The 20,365-nt window shown below is 37.9% G+C and overlaps 1 protein-coding gene across 1 annotated transcript; it reads right to left on the bottom strand.

The window, feature by feature from the left end:
• Nucleotides 1–75: 75 nt before the first annotated feature.
• Nucleotides 76–19,399, bottom strand: LOC127418687 (CD63 antigen-like). Its single transcript, XM_051659398.1, has 8 exons — nucleotides 19,238–19,399; nucleotides 15,090–15,174; nucleotides 6,062–6,244; nucleotides 4,628–4,702; nucleotides 4,449–4,544; nucleotides 954–1,097; nucleotides 651–734; nucleotides 76–494 (listed from the first exon to the last, which is right to left on the bottom strand). The coding sequence occupies exons 2-8, from the start codon at nucleotides 15,153–15,155 to the stop codon at nucleotides 429–431; spliced, it is 714 nt and encodes a 237-aa protein (XP_051515358.1). The 5' UTR covers nucleotides 15,156–15,174; nucleotides 19,238–19,399; the 3' UTR covers nucleotides 76–428.
• Between the last annotated feature and the right edge of the window lie 966 nt (nucleotides 19,400–20,365).

Here is a 20,365-nt window from a genome sequence, read left to right as displayed (position 1 = left end):
AGTTTACTGTTCAGCTTCAGCTCAAATATAACAAAAAATACTTAAAATAATTCCTATTAAAAAATAAGGACAAACTGGTTTGGAACATTTTATTGGTTCTTTCTTTGACATTAACATTCTATAAATGTATACAAATTGGCATATTACTTATTCATTGACCCTCAAGTAAAATGTAGTCAATATGGCGGTTAAAGATAAAAAGTCTAAAACAAAGACTGAAGAAAGAATACAAATAGGACTTAACAACTGGAGACTAATCTACTCGATTAGTCAGAAATATGGTATATTCCACTCTCAAAAGTATTGTCAAGTTGTTCAGCAAAGAGGGAAAAGAACTGGCATCTATAAAAGAGTATTTAAAAACTTTAAGTGACAGGTTGGTCCTGTTGCCCTGATCTGGCTGGGTGAAGTACTGTGGCTCAATGTGATCACATGACTTCGTAGCCACTGCGAATGGCTCTCGTCAGAATGCAGGCCAACACAATGCCCGTGATCTACAAACAGAACAATAAGAAATTAGCTTAAGTGCTTATAATGTAAAGAGTGAGAGAGACAAGGACAGATAGGGGAGTTTAATATGATGATTGTATGATCAAGGGCATGTAACAGAGGAAAAACATCTTGAATTTTGAAAATCTTAAGTGTCTTACCTGAATAAATGCAATGACCAGAGCTCCTACAGCTATCCACAACATACTCCGATTCAGAAGTTTCTCCACAGTGGACTGACATCCCTATAACACAAAAACATCTTATTGTTGTGCATCCCAAACACCCTGTCCAATATACAATTTTAAATAATCAAACAAAAAATAAAACAATGACATTTTATAATTTCATATAAAGAAAAAAACAAGCGGCCTAATTTTTGTAGACTTGCTTTTAAAATGCCATAGAACAAAGCTGTCAGATAACCAAACCACAGAGATTTCCTAAACATTGGAGTTTCTTACATTGATGTAGATTTTGTTGCCATCATGGATAGCTCCGATACCACAATTCCGAGTCTCGTTTTTACAGCAAGAGTCTGGGACTGAATTGCGGCTGGCGTTGAAGTTCACCCAATCATCAGAGGAGTTTGCTCCACAGCACTTCAGCTAGAAGAGAGAAAGACATCACAAATTCAACCTCATTTCTTATTTAACTTGTCTTTTTGGATTTGAGCCACACTGATTAAAAATAAAGATAGATGCATTTCTGCCAAAGAGCCAGTAGGAAGTATAGCACAGGGTGTAAACTGAAGGGCAAGACATTGAGCTCTTTGACAACACAAGATGAAGCAGGATGTCGGTTTAACATCAACAGATGCACTGGGCAAACAAGGCTGGCAAGACAATTGAAACTAGGCATTTTTTGAGCATTATGTAAGCCTCCTAGGTCCTGTTTACATTAGTATTAAGATCCATCTCATGTGATCCAATCTAATGTGGGCAGGCAAGACGCATCACTGTATAAACCTGGTAGTACAATGTGGTCTCCTACTACAATCACTTTGATTTCATGACTGCATAGATCACTCACTAAATCAGTGTTACTGCATTATGATAAAATGCAAAAGTAAAAAAAATAAAAAGTGGACGGTCTCAATTTTATATGAATTTTAATCTAAACACAAATGTGACATCGAGCAGAATGTTGCAGATTTATTTTAGTGGCGAGTGGCTGGTCCTTCACTTACGTTCAACTCATTACAACTAGTGTTGCAAATTTTTAGAACTTGTCTTAATTGACAATCGTTATCATTATTGAATGAAATTTGATTAATCATTAACAGTAATAATAATAAACTGTAAGTGATGAACAGCTTGAAACTTTTTTCTTTAATCAAAGCTTTATTTACAACAACGTAGTATTTTTTGACTGACCAACCGTTCTTATGCAAACTTGGAAACGTCAACATTCCTTACTGTAGAAGGAAAGGTAAAAACATGAAACAGCCACCGAAGTATGTGCATGTAGCCTGCTTTTTACATTTATTCATTTGGCAGACGCTTTTATCCAAAGCGACTTACAAAAGAGGAAAACATAAGCGAATCATCTTAAGGAGACAGTGGTATGAAAAGTGCTGTATTACAAAGTTTCACTAGCATCAGAATAGTATTCAAAACAGATTAAAGTGCAACAAGAATTATTATTTATTTATTTATTTTTTGTGACTGTTAAGTGCTCATGGAAAAGATGTGTTTTTAGTCATTTTTTGAAGATAGAGAGTGAGTCAGCTTCACGGATGGAGATAGGAAGGTCGTTCCACCAACGTGGTATGATGAAGCTGAAAGTCCGGTTAAGTGTTTTGGTGCCTCTTTGTGTTGGTACAACAAGGTGACGTTCCTTAGCCGACCGCAGGCTTCTAGTGGGCGCGTAGCTCTGCATAAATGATTTTAGGTATGCTGGAGCAGACCCAGTGACTGTTCTGTATGCCAGCATCAGAGCCTTGAATTTGATACGTGCATCAACCGGCAGCCAGTGGAGAGAGACAAGGAGTGGTGTAACATGTGCTCTCTTTGGTTCATTAAAGACCAGACGTGCTGCTACATTCTGGATCATTTGCAGGGGTCTAATTGCACATGCAGGGAGGACAGCAATGAGAGCGTTACAGTAGTCCAGTCTAGTTATGACAAGTGACTGAACAAGCAGTTGTGTGGCATGTTCAGAGAGGAAGGGTCTTATCTTCCTGATATTGTAGAGTGTAAATCTACATGATCTTGCGGTCTTTGAGATGTGGTCTGTGAAATTTAGTCTGTTGTCGATGGTTACCCCTAGATTTCTGACTGATTTGGAAGGCATTACTGTAGTTGCACCCAGCTGCACAGTGATGTTGTGTTCAACAGCAAGGTTGGCTGGAAAGACAAGGAGTTCGATCTTGGCTGGGTTGAGTTGCAGGTGGTGTTCCTTTATCCAGGCCGAGGTGTCTGCCAGGCAGGCTTTTTTAATATAATTTACATAAATACACTTAAGAAATGCAAGCATTGGTATTTTCCTCGTAATGTTTTTTTTCAGTTCAGTCAGTGTATTTTTAATACATTCAGGCTGTTTAAATTAATTTACATTAAATTTACTGGTAATGTATTACTGTTAATAATTACTTTTATAAAAGATACAGATTTGAGTTTATCAAAACCATGTTGCAGAATGTGATATTTCAGACCTTGCCATTTTATTTGAAATTAAGTCAAATAATAACACACTGGGTGAACAGTTAATCACATACCGCTACACTGTTGAGGGTGAGATTTCAGGTGAATGTACCTGCATGCTCTCCCAGCAAGACCTGATGAGATTATCATTGCTGTCATGTTGTAATTTAAAGGAATAGTTCACCCAAAAAAGAAAATTCTTTCAATTACTTTCTTCTGCAGAACACAAGTGAAGGTTTTTAGAAGAATATCTCAGCTCTGTAGGTCCATACAATGCAAGTGAATGGTAACCAAAACTTTGAAGCTCTAAAAAGCACAGAGGCAGCATAAAAGTAATCCATAAGCCTCCGCTGGTTAAATCCAAGTCTTCAGAAGAGATCTAATCAATTTTGGGTGAGAACAGACAAAATTCGTAAATTCTTTTTCACTGTACATCTTGCCATTGCAGTCTCTAGGTAGTCTAGTCTCAAGATTAAGCTTGATTACACTTTCTAGCACCATCTACTGCTCTTTGCTTGTGTTAAGCATAAGGAAGTGTAATCAACTTGAAATCATGATTGCCAGGAGACTGCTGATGTCAAGATTTAAAGTGAAAAAGGAGTTACATTTTGGTCTGTTCTCACTCAAAACCGATTGGATCGCTTCAAAAGACATGGATTAAAAACCACTGGAGTCTTATGGATTACATTTACACAGCCATTATGTGCTTTTTGGAGCTTCAACGTTTGGGCCACCAATCATATTTATTGAGAGGACCAACAGAGCTGAGATATTCTTCTAAAAATCCTTGCTTGTGTTCAGCAGAAGAAAAAAGTCATACACATCTGGGATGGCATGAGGGTGAGTAAATGAGAGAATTTACATTTCTGGGTGAACCATCCCTTTAATACACTATCAAAGTTTATGCAGAAACCATAATATTAATCTACAGAAAAATGCTCCATCATTATATTAACCCCTGCTCTATCTTTACAAGCAAGGATGTGCGTTTGTGTTTTTTATTCTGTGTTGCAGACAGGACATGCATCATGCAAGCGGCAGCGCAACCACTAGCTGTGTATGATTTGGCCTACTGAGCGCATCTGTACATCCCTTATTTGAACGCATTAGCATTTACACTACAAGCACAACGTGGTCGAAAGTTATTTAGACCACTTCAGAATGTGGTTGAAGTGGACAAATCACAAAATGATTTGGCCCCCGTTAACAACTGTATTTTGCATCCTCCCGTAAAAAACAAATAAAAATAATGCACAGAATAGATGTAAACAAGTGTAAACAGCCTTATTTAGCCACTGTTGGTGGCTGACAAACCTCTTTTTGCAGATCATCAATGGCTTTCTTTAAATCTTCTGAGGTGTTGTATCCTGCAATTGCATCTTTAAAGTTCTGGTCCAGCACTGCACTCAGCTGAAGAACAGAGATAATCATGAGACAAATGCTACTGGGAAACAGGTTAACACCAATGGAGTGTAGATGAGAGGAGTACTCACTTTCCCACGGAAGACATATCCAACGATTGCAACAGCGATTTCACAGATGATGATGAGGGACAGAAAAACAGCAAACTAGAAGGAAACAAAGAGATAAGAGATGACATCAAGTCTTAAAGGGATAGTTCATCATTAGTCATCTGTCATCATTTAGTCATGTTGTTCCAAACACAAAATGGGATTCTGGCCAGAATTGAAAGTCATTGCACTTTTTCTGTACAAAGAAAATGAATGGTGACTGAGGCTGTCAGATCATAAATTTCTGCCTAACATCTCCTATTATGTTCCACAGAACACAGAAATGCAGCATCTTACACCAAAGTTTCAGTATGAACTAACCCTTTAAACACTAAAATGATTTTATTTACAGCTGATTGCTGCTGCACCATGTGCAGGTTCATATTTTCCATTCATCAAAAGGATTATTGTATCCAGGAATCTGGTTAGACCTACTGGACTTATGTTGACAGCGCTAACACTGACATGCTGCAGCCAATGTACAATCAAAAATAAATACTAAGGTTGTACGTTATGAAGCGATCCAATTGATTTTGGGTGAGACAGACCAAAATAGAACAAATTTTTCACAATAAATCTTGACATCAGCAGTCTCCTTGGCGATTATGATTTCAAGCTCAATTACACTTCCTAGCGCCATCTAGCACTCTGCGCATACGTCAAGCATTAGGAAGTGTAATTGAGCTTAAAATCATAATCGGGCCTAAAGACTCCAATGGCAAGATGTACAGTGAAAAAGCAGTTGCACTTTGGTCTGTTCTCACCCAAAATCGTCTTATAAAATTACTTTTCTGCTGCCTTTATGTGCTTTTGGAACTTAAATGTTGGTCACCATTCACTGGCATTGTATGGACCAACAGAGCTGAGATATTCTTCTAAAAATCTGTGTTCTGCAGAAGAAAAAAAAGTCACATCTGCAATGGCATGAGGGTGAGTTTTCATTTTGGAGTGAACTATACCATTAATCACTATACTAAATTCTTTATTAAAATTTAATGCACACGCATAATCAGAACATTTAATTGACAACTGCGTCTCACATTAGCACCATGCAAAATGAAATCTCTGACAGCATAGAGTATAGAACGCACCAATCCTCTTTATCTAGAGTTGTGCGAGAAGCTTCACTAAACTTATGTCATTATATTAACTACTTACGCATTTCAGTTTCAACTTGTTACAGTCAAATGCATGACTTTCAACAATATTTCCTGTACTACTAAATACTAGTAGCCAGTAGTATAAGCATTAAATTTCAATTTAAATACAAACGACTGGTGCAACCCTAACCAGTAGATTATTTAATCCGAATAGTGCAAAATGTTCCAAACACTAGTTCACATTAAAAGAGAAATTCTCATGACATGTAATATAACTCAAATCTATAAATCAAATGATTCTGTTCCACATCCTTACCGTTGTGACCATGCAGTGATTCTCGTTGCAGGCTCCACAGCAGCCCAAGAAGGCAATGAAAAAGATAATGACTCCCACCACAATGATGAATATGGCAGGACCAAAAGATCCTTTGATGACCGCCGTGTTTCGGAAAGCAATGTAAACCAGTATCCCCAGAACTATTAAGGCCAGGCCACAAAGCTGGAGATAAAAGACAGAGACAGGAAGTAGGAAAATTAAGTTTGATACAGAACAGCCTATCCACATGAATTGCAAACAGACCACTAAGACTATTTTAGTTGTCACTCAGCAGAAGACAAGTGATGATTAGTGGCTGGTTAACTGATAAATTGGCAGATATTTGGAATTTTGTAATTATCGGCATTGGTTGGTTTGGCCAATCAGTTTGTCAAGCCGCGAGGGTGTTGAGAATCGCATGCTTGTATGTGAGGGAGCCGTCTGAGACGTAAACAACCAAATCACAATGTCTCATTTAAACTGTCCTGCATTTCAGAGCAACGACAGACGCACAAGTGCTCATGATGTTTTAAAGTGCTCGCATGTTTCATTTTCTTTCTCTCTCTCCCCTCAACAGTCCTGTGACTTTTAACTGTCTTGTCCAATGATATAAAAAGGCACAATACTGTTATCTTGAACACTTCAAAATACTGTGAAAATTTCTACATAATCTAAACAGTTTGGTTAATAGGTTTTTCTAAATGCACTGTAGCATTTCTATCTATAAATCAACATTCCCAACACTGACTCTTACAGTAATAGAAGGAAATTACTAGTAAACTCAAAAATGTGTTGTTACTTGTTCATTTGCAATGAAAATAAACAGTAATAAATTTGAAGCATTGGACTCTTTTGAAAGCCACCAGATCTCTTTAAATCTTATATTTGATCTTTGCAAAGTTACTTTCTTTGTGATCTTTTAATTGAAAAAGTACAAAAACAAATAACTAAATCTTGTAATTAAGAACAACAATAAAGTTTTTATCTTTCAGCCCATTTTGCTATTCACTACAATACCATGATAATACTGTATGCCATGATAAATGCATCACCAATTATCGTGATATGAAAATTTGATTCGTCACATCCCTACCGCAAATCTTGCGCAAATCCAGCATTTTCTTCCTGTGGAGCGCTGCGCTCATATATCTTCCTCTGAAGCATGTATTCTCATTCCCCTGACTCACTAATGCATTTTACTGTATATCTTATTGCAGTCTCTAGGCATGATCAAGATTTCAAGCTTGATTACACTCTAGCACCATTTACTGCTCTTTGCTCGTGTTAAGCATAAGGAAGTGTAATTAACTTGACATCATGATTGCCAGGAGACTGCTGATGTCAAAATTTAAAGTGAAAAAGGAGTTACATTTTGGTCTGTATGTAATGCATGACGGTCAGTCCGTGACACTCCAAGAAGGTAATACTACTACATACTTTCCACATCAACAAGTATTTTTTTAAATGTACAAAAGCAGTTCAGATACTACTTTTCTATTTGTACACTTTTTTTTTTTTTTTTTTTTTTCACACCAAAGAGGTTTATTAAGTAATTAATACTGAAGCTCTTGCTAGTGTTGTCACATCACTTTAGGTCACTCACTTGCCAAGATAAATTGTACCATGACATTTCTGACCGGTGCAATATGGATACAAAGAGATACATTGAACCAAATGCTATGACTGAGTTGTAAAGGATTTCATGGCAAAGGTGAAATCTGTTCTGGGCCAAATTTGCCACTGTTTGATGTTTTTTAATTTAATTTGTTTAATGTGCCATTGTTTGTTGGTTTTAAATCAACATAAAAGAGAATCCCTATATTAATATTTCCTCTATCAAACTTCATTATACTCTTGATCAAGGCACTTATTCTGTAAAGGTTGCTCCAAATTTTGCCTAAAAATGGCATTAACTTATCAAACCTGAAATTCTTTGCAGTGGTCCAAACATTTTAGAACACTCAATAACATTGGCTCTCAAAGTCTGTTCATAACCCTATGCAAACTTTGAGCAAATTAGTTACGCATCACCATTATCACAGAGATAACGGACTGTCAAATGACTCTTATAAAGTAGGAGTGACAAGCACGTCCACAGCTGAGCAAAGTGCAGGATCATCAGTAATATCTAGGCTTATTTGTAGGCTGTATACATGTAGGCTGTTAGACGTCACAAGCGCTTGCCAGCCGACAGCCCTGATCTTCTTTTATGACTACACCAGATCTCCTGGAACACAGGCAACACTAGTGTAAATATTCAAGGGGCTAATTAGTGGCAGCAGGTACCTGTACAATACGGAATGAAAACAGAGCATATTTCATTCAGCAAACAAAAGCATGATTCATCCTTCTTGTGTATTCTCTAGTCTTTTTAAGTAGTGAACATACAATGGGTTGCAAAATCTGAATACACAAGTGAAAATGCTTCCATTTTGCACTTTTTTTATAATTTAAAACAAAGATTTTCATTACAAATTATATTAAGCATGTTGATAAAGCAAAAGTGTACCAAAAATAGATTCAGGTACATTTCTCAACCTTTTATTCAAATGGTTATGACAATAATATTCATAATATTGATTACCTCAAAAAAAAAAAAATTCAATGCATCCCTTATTGTCATTTATTTTTTAAAGAAAAAAATCAGTTACACTAGCCAAGTTTCCATCCACTTTTCACGCTATTTTGTTAGACAAAGTGAAAATGCGTAATTGTTTTTGCAAAATTTGCCGTCTTGTCTGTTTCCATTCAAATGGCCTTTTATTAATAAAAATGGTGTGCGTGATGTCATGCCTTAAAAAAAACACTTTGTCACATAAGTTTTGGTTTAGCGCAAAATAAATCTGCCCTTAAACCATTTCCATACAGAAATGCGTTTATCGCTAATTGTGTACCTCTCACCTCACATATGTCCCTAATGTTTTTCACCTTAAGTTTTAGTAAAATGGGGAGAGTATTGAGAAAATTCATTGGAATTAGCCAGCTTACTGTCATTTTAATTTCACAAATAAATGCAATCAGAAGATGAGGAATTGCAATGAAAAGGGAGCCGTTGCCCTTCTGATAGGATTGTAATACTGGTCCTAATGTTGCACCTATTGCAGGTTGCCACCGGTTCCAACCCGAAAGCAAATCGTCAAGGCCCTGTTCAAGCTGGCAACCTGCACCAAGTACTTTCGAACTTCATATAAGGACCATCCATCGATGTGTATATGCAGTGTGCACAGCTATTTAAGAAAAATTGATGCAGTGTAATATCAGGGTTTACATATGATACATTCCTGATATTTAATAGGCTATTTTGAACAATCATCTAAAGCATTGCCATCACAACTGCATTATGTCCCGCATATCTGTCCAGTAACTTTTAATGACCAACTGAATTTGAGTGTCATCTAAAATTAATTTTAGCATCATAATTCAATTGATATTTTCTGAAGAAGCTCAACAAATGCGATCCGGGGTAAAGACGGTTAGATTTAAAATGTTCAAAAGCTCATTTTCTGAAAGTGAACTCATTGGACAAATAGTTCTGATAGTTTATAGTCTTGAAAAAAAGTGTAGAACATTCTGAGAATGTCATTCAGCCGACTTTCTTTCATCTACAGAACAGGGTAAGGCTAATATAAGTTTGTCTAAAAATATATATATATTTTTTTTGCTTGGTAATTAATTAATTTTATTTAATGCTTTAGCCTACCAAATGAATAATTTAATACAGGGAATTTTGCCGGCATTTTTTTCAAAAGTAGAACAATAATTTAATAGAATTGTGCTATATGTTAGTGTTCCAAAAAAAGCACACTGAAGCTTTTCTCCTAGTACTGTGTATTTATTTTTAATTTAAAACATCTTTGTGCACAGAAATGATATGGTTTTTTTGTATTGTGGGCTAATTCGCTGCCTATTATTTTGATAGATGTGGAAAATCAACTTAAATAAACGGATGTCTACCGTGATTAAATTAATCGCAAAGAGTGGACATCAATTTGTTCTCCGTGCACTTGTCGATGTGCATAATACGAGATATTTGTGTTGGCACTCCTGGAAGTGTCATGAGTGCAGCATCGGATCTGTGTTATGCCATTAAGATCAATCCATAATCACGTACAATAAATTGGCTTTCAAGGATGCATACCGTCATCATGATTAACACAGGCTAACGATTGGGGTAAATTCTGTCATGTGACACTACATTTTTGCATTAATGCAAAGTGTTTCCAAAACAGTTTTTCGCAACATTTGAAGTATCGACAGAGGTTACGCGCTAGAGTTAAACGGAAAAATATTATGTCGACACTTGTGAAATCTTAGCGATAATTTAAATTGTCGTTTTTACAGTCATTTTAGGGTTTACATTACATCGTCATGGCAACAAAGTTGGATATAAATTTACACTGCAAAGTTTAGTAAGCAATTTTTTTCATCACACTAAAATGATGTTAAGACGCATATTATTGTGACTACACTTTTGAAACAGTAAGTATTTTAATGTTTACGGATTGGCCCCATTTACTTCCATTGTAAGTACCTCACTGTAACCCCGATTTTTGCTTTTGTTGAAGTGCCACAGATGCTATCGATTGAGCTTAACCGGAATATTCCTTTAAGTTGTAAGAGTGCAAAATATAGCATTTTCACTAATGAACATTTCACCCCAACGTACGAGTTTGACAACCAGGAGAAGTACCTGTTATTGCATAAAGGAGCGCTTGATGAGGTGAATAAGGACTCAGAGTGGTGTTTAATCATCTACTATCAGCCCATATTCCTGCCAGCTTTTGGCAATAGTCACAGAAAATGTTGATGGTCAGGAAGTCACATGATGCCGTTATAAACAGGAACATCAACCATATGACTGAAGCTGTACTTTACCATCTCTCTCTCTCTCTCTCTCTCTCTTTCAGCAAGAAATACCCATGGGCATTTTTTATATATATATATATATACACCCTATTAATTCCTCCGTGCAAACCTGGTCCTAAATGAATTTTACTTTTCCAGGTTGGCACAAAACAAACACAGCTCTAATTCTCCAAAACAAAGGAATTGTTCAGGTTTGAATGTCTGGATTGTAGTTAGGGTGTGAGGAAATTAATTTTCAAGCCTTAATAATTGCTTTCAAATTAGAAGAGTAAAAAGGGAATGGTTTAAAGTGTGTTCACTGATATTGTTTCACCTTTAAAATAAGATAGGTTGAAAAATTGTGATTGAAATACATTGGATCCCTCATACTTTATAACATTACAGATGAGAACTTCTATGTGAAATAAGATTTAATAATAGCAAAAAAGATCATGTGAACACAGGAAGTGTAGTTGGAGGAGCAAATGTGTGAAGACGTGCAAATTCTCACAAGAGTGTATGTGAGAAACAAGCTGTTAGCCCCTACATATAAATAGCCATTTGCACTATGAACATGAGCTGAGCTTATGATGTTGTCAATTTGAAAGAGACTTCACATTACCCCAATGTGATGAGGAGGGGGTCATGGCCGGGCCGTGATGGCGAATCAGCTGATCAGCGGGAGAGTGAGATAAAGGGGATCCGGAGGCGCCAGTTTGAGAGAGAGACACATGCGGCTGTGGTGTGTCTGTTTTTTAGTTAAGTTTGACATTAAAACTTTGTTTTCTGTTCAGCCGGTTCCCGCCGCCTCCTTGCCCATCCTTAAACTGTTACACCCAGTAACTGAAGAGAGCTCTGTACATGCAAGAATGTTTTATCAGGAAACATACCTCAAGGTAAAGGCTCAAGTTAAACTTGTGAATGTGGTGAGCAAGCCAAGACTATGAAATGCTTGGACACCAAGCAATGTCAACAGCAGCAGCACAAGACGGATGAGTGGCGACAGCAGATATTGTGCTCTGGGTGAGCAAATTAACTTTTTTGAATAAAGTGTTAAGTTTCCATGACCAAGAAGGTGGCCTTGCTAAATTAGTCAACTGTTAAAGGTCCACTATAAATGTTCTAGTTCTCAATGTCAACCAGCAACTGGAGAGTTCGCCACAAAATTAACTTTCTGCATCAGGACTTATCCTTATTGAAGTTGCACTATGCTGTTAACCTTTGTTGCACTGTGTAGCCTAAATTATACAACTGGAACACAATAGGCCTAATTTAAATGCTGTCACTATTAGCTGGAAATCCAATTTTACTGGATTATAAACATTGTGCATATCAGCTTAAAGGAAAAGTTCACCCAAAAATATAAATTACCTCATTTACTCACCCTCATGCCATCCCAGATATGACATACATTCTTCAAATGATGATTCTTAGAAGAATATTCAGCTCTGTAGGTCCATACAATACAAGTGAATGGTGACCAAACTTTGAAGGTCCAAAATGCACAAAGGCAGCATAAAATAATTCATGACTCAATGGTTTACTCAATCTTCTGAAGTAATACAATTGGTTTTAGGTGAGAAACCAAATAAAAATTCTCACTATAAATCTTTATATTAGCAGTCTCCTTGGCGATCATGATTTCAAGCTTGATTACACATACTATATCCAAAGATGTAGGCCTACAGTGAAAAAGAAAGTATAATTTGGTCTGTTCTCATCCAAAATCAATTAGATCACTTCAGAAGACATGGATTAAACCACTGGAGTCATATGGATTGCTTTTATGCTGCCTTTGTGTGCTTTTTGGAGCTTTAAAGTTGTGGAAAAACTTTATGGTCACCATTCACTTGCATTGTATGGACCTAAACAGCATAAATATTCTTCTGAGAATATTCTAAGAAAGTCACACACATCTGGGATAGTGTGAGTAAATGATGAGAATTTTCATTTTTGTGTGAACTATTTCTTTTAGTTTCTAGTTAGCTTAAGGTTAATTTGAAGTGTCTAACAACAACTTTACTGTTTAGAAGTGTAAACACACTCTAATCTTCATGAGCTATAAAACACCTCAACATAAGTAAAACTAGAGAGAAATAGTTAACAATTATGGCCTTCATAAGACCCAATGTATTTTATCTATATTCTAACACAGAGATGGGCAACTGGCAGCCCTCTGTATCATTGAATACGGCCAATCGGACAAGAATGTGGATTGATTTTATTTCTTTGAAAAAGGGATTATGTAAAGATTGCATTCAATTTATGTTATTACAACTATTGACCAGAAGAGGTCGCTTATTCGTAGCAGACCTGCTGATCACTCTAGGATTCTAGCATGCAACATCTTACACTTGCTCATCATTTATAAGGTAAATCGAGCTCAATTTGACCTCAGCTTGTCAGCGAGCTAGTGCACGCCATTGTTAATGTATGCAGGTGGAACCCATGTCTTTTGTTTGCCTGGATACGAAATCCGTCATTAAAGATTTCAATTTGATTCGCAAATACACCATTGATCAAGTGATCAAAGAGGCGTACAGTATGAGAGATACATACACCAGAGCTCTCCTCACAGATGTAAAGGGTAAATAAAATACAAGGGTAAAAGGCATCAAACGTTTTTACGAAATCTGTGTCAGTGCGGGAATCAAAGACATCTAATGCCATTTCGCTCGTGCTTGTGAAAAACAAAAAGTTGTTATAAGGGGAGAAACTTTGAAGAAATGCGCGATTGAGATGCCTGACCGTTGAAAAGTCTTGCGAATAGAGAGAATGTTCTCTGAAGCATGGGACTGTTCAGTCCATGCGTGTATGTTGTGGTGCTGAAATGTTTTTGTATTAATGCACTGAAATGTTATGTTCTTTTATCCAGTATTGTTATTGATGATAATATTTAGATTTTAATTAATACCTACAAGCTGTTTTATGAGGTGGGGTTGAAAATGTTGTCTGTTCAGTTGTGTCTTTGTCTGTTGCAAATGTGATACATTTTCTTGAAAATGTAAGTCTGAAGTATATTGCTTGTCAATTGAACATGAATTTGTTCATGTGAACGGCATGTTTTAGTAAAAACGCAAGTTACAAAATAATTATATTAGGTTTTATAAATTGTTAAATAAAAATGTTAATATAGGTAACAATCTTTAAAAGAACATTGCATTAGTTGTGCATAAATTACCCACAATAATGAGGAAATTGAGTAAGGGGGTGAACATTGTTAGAGTGCGGATTTGTAATCCAGCCCCTTGCTAGAAAGGAGAAAACATTTTGGCCCTCGCCCCCTTCAAAGTTGACCAACCCTGTTCTAGCACTAAATTACATTAAACTTAATAATTTGGCCCCTAATAGACCTTTTTCACAGACTGTGATGTGTTTCCGCCTTATTTAGCAGCGTAAATCTACCAAACTTTTTTATATGATAATTTTTTTTAAATATTGAGTGTAAGTTTATAACATTATGCTTTGTGTTTTTTACCCTGGAATTAGTTTTAAAAAATGAATTACCACAGCTGCGAGGGGTTTCTATTACAGCTGCTGAGAGAGTGACAAATTTGGCATCTTCTCCCATTTTACTGTCTTAATCCACCACTCTCTATTTTTTTCTTCTTCTGGACAGTCACTCAAAATGTAATAGTGGATTTTTTATTTTGCTCTTGGAGCAAATGGGCAAGTGAAAATAATATTTGCTGTGTCTCCCATTCAACGCAGTCAAAGTTTTCCCGACAAACACTTACTTCCGCATACCAAAACCCGGAGTGTGAAAAAGGTCTATTTTTGGCCTTGCTATCTGAATCACCACAAGAGGAATCTCATTTGACTTTAACTCCTCCCGACTGGTAAAACAGTTCCTAGGAACTCTCAAAACTTTTGTGGAGGATTTGAGAGGGGGCAAAAAAGTTTGTGTATGAGACCAAATTTGAGAAGTAGAGAAAAGATCAACATAAGCCGAAACATTTTTCTTTACCTTTTACGTCAACGTCGGTCACAGTGGCTAAAGTCAAAGTCAGTGTGATGCAGCATGAATTATAAAAAAGGAAAGGTTAGATTTAGCCGACTGTTGCATTACTATAAATCTTTCTCAATAAAGGCCCAGAATAACACTAAATGAGCCAACAACAGCAGGAAATGGACCAGCATACCCTGGCAGATATGAAAAACAGGTATTTCACTACCTACTCACCCAGAAGATGAAATTAAAGAAAAAGAGCAGGTATTTGACACATTTCGCTCCTCCCTCTACAGCCATTGTGCTTTTAGATTAGATTCTGAAAATAAAATGAAAAATACATAAATGAAGGCATGTCACCACACCCACTGGCCCCAATACCTGGAAGGTTAAAAATACATGAACAATATATAGGTCAGATTACTGATAGGAGCTAAATGAGGCTAATAATTAACTGCATACTGTTCAAACAACTTGAAGAAACCAAAAGCACTTGGAATATTGTCTAAGGGCAAGGTTATGTACAGTGGAGAGATACAAAGTGGCACTTAAATATGCATTAACTATATAAACTGTTAACACATCCCTTGGAACAAAGAACAAAGCCTAAAACCATGCCCCAGCCCCACCCTTTTAGGCGCGAAGCTGTCCGGTATAAAAGCGGGAGCACAAACACCATTCCTCAGAATTTTCTGACTAAGGGGCAAAGAGTGCAACGCTCGCACCTCAAAAAACCCTGAGTCCATTGTGCGGCCAGCTTACACAGTCTCGTTCCCTTTATCTCAGGGAACCGAGGTTACATGCGTAACAGAGACGTTCCCTTACGATTCAGTACACTTGACATTGTGTCACTGAGCTGACGCTATAGGGAACAGATTCCCATCATGCCGCACTACAAGACATAACCTTCCCAGAGAGGAAACATGACGCCGCTGTCCCGCGGGACGGCGACAGACATGAGTATGTCACAATGAACCTCATGGTGAGCCAGGAGGTGAACACTCAGAATATATATGAACTATGGTCATATAGTATGAATTAACCCCTTCACAAACTCAGTCGGGAAGGAAGTTTTTTGTAATTAAAGTGCCTGTGACTTTTGGGAAATACAACGGTCTGAATGCAGGCTGTTGTGTAAAATGACAGTGAGCCCATACATAAAAAGAGGGGCATAAGTATATGTTTGGCCAATGAAATAGCAAGCACTCTAGGCAGAGAGGATTTGCTATGAGAGAGACTTTACATATAGGTTGTAAAACCTTGCAAATATGTTTTGAGAAGACCATCCGGCAGCTGGTGTGGGGTTTTTAGCCGGGCGCTGGAGCGAGCAGGTTGTGATGAAGTACTACTCCGTTTTGGCATAAAAAGTCTCATAGTCTGTGAGTGTTGCCAAGTCGTGACGTAGCGCTCAGCAAATCCATCCACAGATGCCAGCTGGAGACACCGGAGCATCAAATAGATAGTCTTTCCGCATCATGCATTTCCGTGAGGGTCAGCCAGATGTGATGATCCAAAACCACCAGGTTGCCCATTGACTTGCTAATGGCCTGTGCAGTGACTTTTGTGGCTCGTAGCAATAAGTCCATAGCGGTGCTGAGCTCTTTGAATGTCTCTGGATCGAAGCCTTGCTCATCCATTTGCTTGAGGAGCTTAGCTTGGAAAACTTGGAGCACCGCCATCACGTGGAGTGCTGAACCAACATTGCCCGCTGCCAAGTATGCTTTTCCAGCCAGTGTGGACATCAGTCGACATGGCTTGGAAGGATGAACGGGGCATGATTTCCACAACCTGCTAGTCGCCAGGCAGAGATGTACCACTATCGCCTCTTCTACAAGGGGTAGTCGGGCATAACCTTTTGTCTTCCCCATGTTCCACTCTCCTCACTAAAGTGGACTTGCTGTGCAAGCGAGCCGAGTAGGGCACACGTAAGGATTTTGTCTGTTCGTTATGAACTTCCGGAAAGAACAGGGCAGATCTGCAGAACGTGGTCGCTTGACGGTGTCTGGACTGCAAGAACCATTCATCAAGTTGAGATATTTCAGGTTCCTCTGGAAGAGACCACTTGAGACCAAGCTCTTCGATCACCCTTGAAAGGACGCAAAGCATCTACTTGTCAGTGGCGCGTGCACGCTCCTAGCCCTCGCTGGGGGAAGGGGCGGAAACGTCCTCCATTGAACACTGCCAGATGCAGTGAGAGACATGAGATCATCCCCAGCATCAGAACCGCCGAACGTGATGAGGTTGTGCGCTCTTGTAGAGGGCCAAAGCTCGTTAAGCACATACTGTATCAGGCATGGATTCAGTATATGGAGATTGAGAGGCTGACTCGTGTATGTCGACGGCAAAATAGTAGAAGGCTTCTAGACGAGAGATGAATCTCAGTCTTGAAGGAAAAAAATTCTGAGGAATGGTGTTTGCACGCCCACTTTTATGTTGGACAGCTTTACGCCTAAAAGGGCGGGGCTTAAACACTATAGCCAATCCAGGCGTTATTGTAGAAAGGTTTCAATTAGGTCTGCAGAAGGACACTTCCCCCTCCCAATAGTGTCAATTTAGTGGCAATTAGTGATGGGATGATTGGATCATTTCACTGACTTGAATCTTTGAATCTCGTTCAGCAAAATGAACGAATCTTTATTCAAGTCATTTCGTTCATTTGAGCAGAATTAAATTAAAATGTTACATTTTAAATAGCCAAATAAAGAAGACTCAAGAGGTGAACCAATCATTTCGGTTTCCTGTGTGAGCAATGCATAGCGTATACGGCTGTCACGTGACAAAAGAACGAACGACTCGGACCAAAAGAGTTGAAAGGTGAATTAATCATTTCTGTTTCCTGTACAGCACCTCTGCTGTTTTCGCGAACTAAGGAACGGATGTTGCGCAATGCACATGCGTGGCCAACACAAAATGAACGAATCATTCTCCGAGACTACTCGTTCTTCTGAGGCTATGTTCAGACTGCCACTAAAAATCAGATTTTTTTTTGCGTATCCAGTTGAGTTTTGATAGTCTGGACAGCAAAAACACACTTGAACTGATTTTTCAGAATCTGATTCAAACCACATCAGGAGGTGGTTTCAAATGCGATTTAAATCAGATTTTTTCAGATGCATTTCGGTCCGGACGCTCTGGCTGCTCGAATCGGATTTCAAATGGTCTTCTACGTCACTCTTAACTCGACACACAACGATGACGTCAAAAATCGGTGACTGAAATGCCGGAAGTATTCATAAGCCGGCCATGACTGCTGCATGGAACATCACAATATTTACCAGTCTCCTCCGTCGCTGAGTTTTTCTTGTGCGACGGAGGAGTTCTGCACCGCGACTGGACAGGGCGCTTATTTGGAGAGCGAGATTATTCCCGCATCTGTTTTGAAAGCATCGTCACGTGGGTACGCCTACGTAGTTACCAAAGCAACCCATGCATATAGGTTTGTTTTGTCTGAACGCGCAAATCTGATTTGATCACTTGCAGTTAATAGTGCGGACAGTCTGCCTGAAAAGATCTGATCTGAGAAAAAATCTGATTTGCCTGTAGTCTGAACATAGCCTGAGTTACATAAAAGATTCGTTCAAAATGAACGACCCATCACTAGTGGCAATGTCAAGTGTACTGAATCATAAAGGAACTGCTGCTGTTACCACATCTGATTGAGATCACGAGATTAGCACTAAAGAGTTCTGTTATTAGATGGAAATTCCGAGGATGTAATCAATTTATTCCAATTTATGTAATTTAAATGTATTAAATATATACTTAAAGGGTTATTAGTGTTGCTTCGCTGTATTAGTAAGGCAGTTAAATAAATACAATAAATATTGATTAGTTAAATAAAATTGATATGACGACACTTGGTATTTCTGGGGTTGTTCACGTTAATCCCCCTCCTCCCCCATGCATTAAACAAGAGATTTTCTTTTTCTCAATTTTTCCCAGATCAACTTTTCAACTCCAACAACTTTTTTTTTTTTTTTTTTTTTTTAGTATTCTGATGACAAAGATTCGCGTGTTTAACATGAATTAATTTGAATATGTCAGTAGTTTAGAAGTCGTTCAAACTGCGTGTCTGGGCCTCACTCTCTCAACAACGCAAAGTGTGTCGAAATTCATTCCACGACACGCCACGAGACCCTCGATGTAAAGGAAACAATGTGACCATTCACTGGGTAAACACAATTACTCTCTGCGTGTAATTTCGATTATGTCTAGTCAAAACTAATTACTTAAGACAACACAAAGCCGAGTTGTCCCGATAAACGATGGAAAAAAATGTGGGGTTCGTTTCAGTCTGGAATCTGTTATTTTTCCGAAAATTTGCCGTTAGAATTTAAATAAGAGTTGACGCGGGAAAGATGTAAAAGAAATGGAATGCTTACCTTGAGTTAAAAGTGTTCTATCTAGTGTACTAGAAACCTGTAGAGCGTAGAATCAGATGATGTCTACCCAAGCAGCGATACACGGATATAAGAAGTCGATGTGTATTGTCTAACATTGGTCCCTCCTATTACTGTAACCCACCCCTTACTGCAAATGAGCCTACTTCTAGAGGACTTCATCAGAGGAATTCTCTAGGGGAGTTTCAACATGTTAGTGGCGTGCACAGACCTTAGTAGGGACAGGGGCTGAACATAATTAACGTTATTATGTTAAATAACGCTTATCAGATCATTCAATATGCATCCAAATAGTAATGAAAAACGTTTATGGGGGCACAAGGAAATCAACCCCCATAGTCCATACCATACTTAGTCCAAATATTTTAAAGAAGGGTTATTTTATACTGTTTGGTAATCTGAAGTCAATGTGAGAGAATTTTATTGTAGTTCTGCAAATATCATACAACACGTCAAAGATGCCTGTACAGAATAGGAGTTACATTCACGCCGAGTATTATTGCAACACTGTCGAAGCTGGGTGAAGTCATTTTAATGGAACAGGGTACAATGGGGCTCAAGGTCCCCCAGGAAAAAGGCACATTTGATTTGATTTTCTCCCAAAACATTAAATGGCAACAAAATCTATGCCCAGTTTGTCACTATACACTGCAAAAATGTCCTGATCCGTGCGATCATTGCGTGTGATGTCTAAAGGTTGACTTTGAGGTAATTTTATCTAATATTTAATAATTTTAGAAATGTTGCAAATTTATGCTGCTAATGAAAATCCCTGAAAATATCAAAATACTTATTTATTTTCAGTTTTGTTCAAGGTGATTAAATTATTGTAAAACTTTTAACTGTCCAATATGTGAAAGGACAGTATTTGGGGTAAAAAGCCCCCCTGTTGCAGAGGCTAAAGGCCCCCATTTCTTAAATGGGGCAAATAGATTTGTTATGAAAATTTTTCAAAGTGGGCTCACATTGATCCTATCACAATGGAGATTCATTTGTTTATAAAATACTTGATGTTGTGAAATGTCAAAATTGATTGAAATTGACAGGAAATGTCACACCCTTTTCTGAAGTGATTGTTTTTCATACAGTATTTTAATTTGTCACTCAAAA

This window comes from Myxocyprinus asiaticus, chromosome 28 (assembly GCF_019703515.2).
Source record: "Myxocyprinus asiaticus isolate MX2 ecotype Aquarium Trade chromosome 28, UBuf_Myxa_2, whole genome shotgun sequence".
Classification (NCBI taxonomy): domain Eukaryota; kingdom Metazoa; phylum Chordata; class Actinopteri; order Cypriniformes; family Catostomidae; genus Myxocyprinus; species Myxocyprinus asiaticus.
Note: the sequence above shows the minus strand (reverse complement) of the source record. Positions and strands in the feature narration are given on the sequence as shown.

Excerpts from the sequence above, each read along its gene's own strand:
- LOC127418687 (XM_051659398.1), bottom strand. The coding sequence starts at position 15,155 with ATGGCTGTAGAGGGAGGAGCGAAATGTGTCAAATACCTGCTCTTTTTC. Across the intron at positions 6,245-15,089 it reads TCTTTAATTTCATCTTCTGG|CTTTGTGGCCTGGCCTTAAT; the intron begins GTGAGTAGGTAG and ends TTTTATCTCCAG. Across the intron at positions 495-650 it reads TGGTCATTGCATTTATTCAG|ATCACGGGCATTGTGTTGGC; the intron begins GTAAGACACTTA and ends TTCTGTTTGTAG.